Source organism: Phaseolus vulgaris, chromosome 9 (assembly GCF_000499845.2).
Source record: "Phaseolus vulgaris cultivar G19833 chromosome 9, P. vulgaris v2.0, whole genome shotgun sequence".
Taxonomy (NCBI): Eukaryota; Viridiplantae; Streptophyta; class Magnoliopsida; order Fabales; family Fabaceae; genus Phaseolus; species Phaseolus vulgaris.
This window is the reverse complement of record NC_023751.2, coordinates 35,484,265-35,489,509: the sequence shown is the minus strand read 5'-3', so window position 1 is coordinate 35,489,509 and position 5,245 is coordinate 35,484,265. Positions and strand designations below refer to the sequence as shown.

The window sequence follows — 5,245 nt, the reverse complement described above, 5'->3', positions numbered from 1 at the left end:
TTCTTCAATGAAGATTCTCTTCTAAAATGTATTTCATTGCTTTTGAGTAGTGAACATGAACAATTATTGTGCTATGATGGGGGCAGCTGGTACAATCTTATGAATAGGTGAACATTCCCACCCTTCTTTGTTGTTAGATACTACAAAATGCTTAGAAATCCATGTTTCTCCTTTTGATTCTCTTTCTTTCACAATCTTCCTTTGTCTTTCCTCAACTTCTAGCTTTGCTTCTCTTGCTCTCTCCCACTCCTTGCTCAATATGGCTTCACTCAGTTCTCCCCAAACATGAGTTGATTCTGTTGGCCACACACTCTGATGAACAACAAAATCTCATGTCAAACTCAGCAAAACATGACACAACACAATCACTTTTTGAACATAAAGTTTGATTGTTTGATGTGTATACACTTTGAGTATATAAAGTAGAATTTCAATTACCTCTGAATCCTTGAGTATAGGAGTTAGAACTGACATAACTTCCTTTGCATCGTATATTACTCTTTCTTCCCTATTATTTCTATCCTTCAACTTTACAATCCTGCATAACAAAAGGGATAAGAACATGCACTATGGTTTGAAAATACTATTCTTGAAAATAACACAGGCATGTAACTAGTGTAGAAGTTAATCAATTGTGTTATCTACTGCTATGCTCTTTATATACTTATACTACATATGATTTGAAAAACAAGTGAAAGTTCTAAGATGTGTTTAGAAGGAAGATAATACCTATCCCAATGACCATCAACTTCATACAAAACTTTTAATGATGAAGAATCAAGGATCTTTCCTTTGATCACTCTATGGTTCCCTCCAATTCCTAGAAAGGAATTACTTGATCTGTAGGATAACTCAGCTACTAGGCCTGTCTCTTTGCACCGGATAGTAACTGTGCCAGACCAATCAGCCGAAGTAACTGGGAAAATTCTAAGTAAAAGGTGAGGGCAATTCATTTCATATGTTTCACCATGATTTAGTAGCTTCAGCTGCCGAATACCATGCACTTTAGCTTCAATTGATGTGCCTGTGTGTTTAATTTGCAGACACAGATAAAAATATGTAAGTCTTTGCAGTAAGAGGCTACATTTAGAACATGAAAGTTGAAACTGACTTGCTTAGGTCTGTCTGATTAATCTTTTCACCCAGAAATTAAAATCAAATCATGTTCCTCAACTTATTGATGAGAACTCAAACGAAGAGACTTTTCTACAATGTTGAAATTTTAATTTTTGAGAAAGTTTGATTTTTTTTTCTTCATTTTCTATGAGTACTTGTTGAAAAGTTTATTCAATTTGGACCTTACTTTAACTATCATTTGGGAAGAATTTAAAAAAATCCAAGAATTCAAATTGTGATGCACATTTCTGATTTGAAAATCAGAAAGATCTTTAAAGGGTTAGATAAACACTGAGACTGAGTTCCTAATAATTTTGTCAAAATGGAAGTTTCCTTGGTACTAGAAACTATCAAATGCAGTACTTGATATAAAGGATTGATAAGAAGTGTGTCTAGAACCACTGGTTCTTAGATTTCCCCTGTTGACATCTGATTGATAATATGAAAAATATGTCCTCAGAATTGATTCTTTGTTGACATCTGATCATAGTTTTATTTAGTCAATTAATCAGAAACACAATTTTTTGCTGCACCAATCACACAAAGTTCGAAACTTTTTGAGCAAACATCTGAAAGTTTACTTTTGAAATGGATAATAGTCTAGAAAAGGGTCAATATAGTGAAATACCATTAAACTTTGGATCAGGTCGCTGGCACCATATCATTTCAATGTTTTCCTTCTCATCTGTTGCATGGAGAGCAGCTACTGGAGGGTGATGTGAAATCTGCACACAAGAAGTAAACCAAGAATTTAATTATCTTTGAAATGGATATCAAGAACAAAGTAACCAAGCCAAAAATCATGTTTCAAGTTTGAACCAATAGAGAGGTCAGGAGAAATAGAATTTGTGCAATTTTTTCTATAACAAACAAAGAAGTATACAATTGATGGTTGATGTGATGATCAACAGAGAAAGAAAAACGGATGCAGAATTTGTTTATGAATAACATTACTTCATAAGAGTTCAGAATGAGGCCATGTTTTAGCATTGTGACCACACGAAAATAAGCATTTATCCATAATATTAGGAAGAAATATGCAAATGTGGAAATGAGAAGCATGTACCTGCTCCAATAACACATTAAGATTTCCCTTTGAAACGTGGTGTGTCTCTCCAAGAATTGGATTATAAGGGGCAACCCCAAAAGTCACAGGGCGAGTGGTAGATATGCTCCATGCTACAACAGATATGAACCTCTCAATTGGACTCTCTCCATTGTTGCACATGCTTAGCAAGTCTGAACCTGTGCAATACACTGATTCACCATAGCACTGAAGTTGTGACTTTGGTAAGTTGAATAGTGGTGGAAGCTGCAATCATGGCAAAACATTTTCATCATTCTCTGTAATATGGTCACTCAAATGACACCAGTTAATAAACTAATCAAATGTATACAATATTTGCATTTCAACAAACATCTCAACATTACACATTATATACCACCTTCCAATGGTTGCTCTTATGAAATGAATTCAAGTATGTCAAAATACAACTAGTAAGGATAAATTATTTTTAAAAATTTGAGACATAAAAGATAAACAAAATTAAGTTAGAATTGGTGAAAATTGAAGTACAACAACTGAATGTAAGTCAAAATAATGTACTATTTATCTGAGTTTTTTTTCTACCTGCATTTCTAAAACTTGAATTTAACACCGCAGAACAATCTCTGATTTACATGCTGATAATAACAAGAGAGAGCAATTGTGTTTATTTGAAGAAAAATCACAAAGAAACCAGACTTTACATTTATTTTAATATACGTCGTGATCATCATTGTGTAGTTGCCAACTAGGGACATTATTTGCTCCCAGAGGGTGGCTCAGGCTCTTTGTTAGCCATAAATGTACATATTGAACCAATCAACTTTAATATCCCAATTTATCAAATATCCAATTTGTTCCATACATTAGAGATAATTATCAAATTATGATGCAAATATCACTTTAGAAGATGATTTTACGAGATCCAGTTAAAGTTAAACTAGGAGGGTATCAGAAGAAATAGTCAAAATCTTTCCTTTTTATTCTCATTTTTCAAGATGTCTAATCTTTGGTAAAAGCAAGCATAAGGGTAGGTCGATTTGTGAATTGAGTTAAACTTTCTATTAAAAACAAATTTAAGTGAAGCACCTCCAAAGATTTTCTAAGTTTCATCAATGGAAAAACATAATAAAAAAATTATATAAAAGGTAGATTACCAGAACTATTTTGAATAGTTAGTAATTTTTTGAAGTTGGAAAGTGATAAGACAGTGCAAGTGTGAGATCAAAGTGGCAATGGAACAAGAAGAAGAGAATTTGAAGAAGAAGAAGAAAAAGACGTGAAAGAAAGTGAGAGATACCTGAAAGCGTGTGAGGTCAGAACCAGGGCGTACATTCTTGAATAAACTGAGTATTCTTTGCATAAGATTAGGGGCTTTATACGTGTCTGAATCAGATTCACTTTCTATTGTTAATGGCTTTGTCAGCACAATTTTCCTCTCTTTTTCCTCTTTCATCTGAACCTGCACCATTTCACATTCTTATGTTCCAAAACGCCAAAAGGGTTACAACAACATTGCCATAAACATGTGTTTATGAATTGTACGTTATCATTCCTGAATATTCTTAGTTTATGCAAAGTAAAAGCAACGATGACTACAATGCAGCCTTGGCCTGCAAATTGCAAATACAGTCCAAATCTAGGTCCACAAAGTTTGACCCGACCAAACATTCTAAAATTTCGATTGTGTCTTATGGTAAGGTCTAAACATTGTTATGCAAACATATCGAACTTTTCTTTTATCATAAGACACTTCATGAGCAGTGTTCCAATCCTTATAGAAATAATCCTAACACAAGCTTTTTATCCCCAATCAGTTGAGTATCCAAGACATTACAACACATCAGAGACATTAAAAACATATTGAACTTGTTGTTTGAGGGTTTACAATTTAATTTGGTAACTTGCATAATGATAATGATGTTTGATTTATACTTGCACAAAAAAAATTGTATTCTTGAGCCAATCAAAACACTCTCAACCAAAGGGTTGCCAACTCGAAATTGACAGGTTCCAAGGCACTGTGCCCGTGAACTAAGGAGAACTAAATTAAACAACACCAAATTTTGTTTTCCTTTTTGGCATTCACATGCATGTTTGAAGAGAGAATCATTATATTATTGTAAAATATTCTGTGCACAAAACGAACTGTTATATTAATTTTGTAATGGTAAAGATAGATTAACTAGTTTCCAAGACCAGAAACTCGGAATGTGTGATTAGCTATGAAATTGCATGCCTCAGAACACCACTCATTTGACCCTCCAAACACTAAAACCACCCTCAGAATCCGAAAAGCAGAGACATCAGAGAGATTTTCACCCCTGGATCCTTCACACTTTTGAAAAAAATTATGCAGAAAAAAAAACTCATGCAGAAAAGAAAACACATGAAACAAAGGAACGTGTCCATACAAAAGCACATATATAATAGAGAGAAACTCATGCTTATGAGAAAACAGAACTAAATGAAGAGATTAGAGAACATACCATGTTTATGTTGAAGAAGAAAGAGCCTGAGATATGAGAAGTGAGGTTAGATTTGAAAAGAAATGAGAAATGGGGTGTTAAAGGAGAGTGTGCAGTGCTTTGGTTTTGGTGCTGAAATTAAGAAAAGTGGTGTTTATAGAGAGAGCCAATGGAACATGCAATATGCAATGGTGGGGTGTATATATGTGTGCAAAGGTTGTCTTTTTTCTATTTTTATATATAAAATGTTTGCAATATCTATTCACAGATGATCATCAATATATTATTTGTCTTTACCTTTTTTTTCCTTTTCTGGAATTTGTCTTTACTGTAAAACTTTATTTATTTTTAATAATTATAATGAACTTTTAATTACATAATTAAGAGTAAATTGATGCTTTTGGAGAGTTTGTTAATGTGATTTATCTTTGCTTTTTTAACAAAACACTAACAAAGATAATTTAGAAAATCACCAATTGTAAGTGATTTGCGTCATGGTTTTCTTTTCTTTTTTTTCTTTTTTTACATTTTTTATTTAGTTTGTGAGTTGTACCTGTGCAAAGTGCCATCAAATAAAATATATATATAAAAAAAAATATTTCAATTTGAGGATGTG

At 32.9% G+C, this 5,245-nt stretch overlaps 1 protein-coding gene across 2 annotated transcripts; it reads right to left on the bottom strand.

Annotated features, from left to right (window-relative positions):
- LOC137821506 (oxysterol-binding protein-related protein 4B-like) lies at positions 1 to 4,807 on the bottom strand. 2 transcript variants are annotated; one of them, XM_068626128.1, is made up of 7 exons: positions 4,651 to 4,807; positions 3,462 to 3,623; positions 2,183 to 2,428; positions 1,745 to 1,841; positions 730 to 1,024; positions 439 to 538; positions 1 to 312 (listed from the first exon to the last, which is right to left on the bottom strand). In XM_068626128.1, exons 1-7 carry the CDS (start codon positions 4,651 to 4,653, stop codon positions 64 to 66), a joined length of 1,152 nt encoding a protein of 383 aa, XP_068482229.1. In that variant the 5' UTR covers positions 4,654 to 4,807; the 3' UTR covers positions 1 to 63. The 2 variants fall into 2 exon arrangements, with proteins under 2 accessions (XP_068482229.1, XP_068482228.1); XM_068626127.1 differs by lacking the exon at positions 4,651 to 4,807 and having other exon boundaries at positions 3,462 to 3,632.
- Between the last annotated feature and the right edge of the window lie 438 nt (positions 4,808 to 5,245).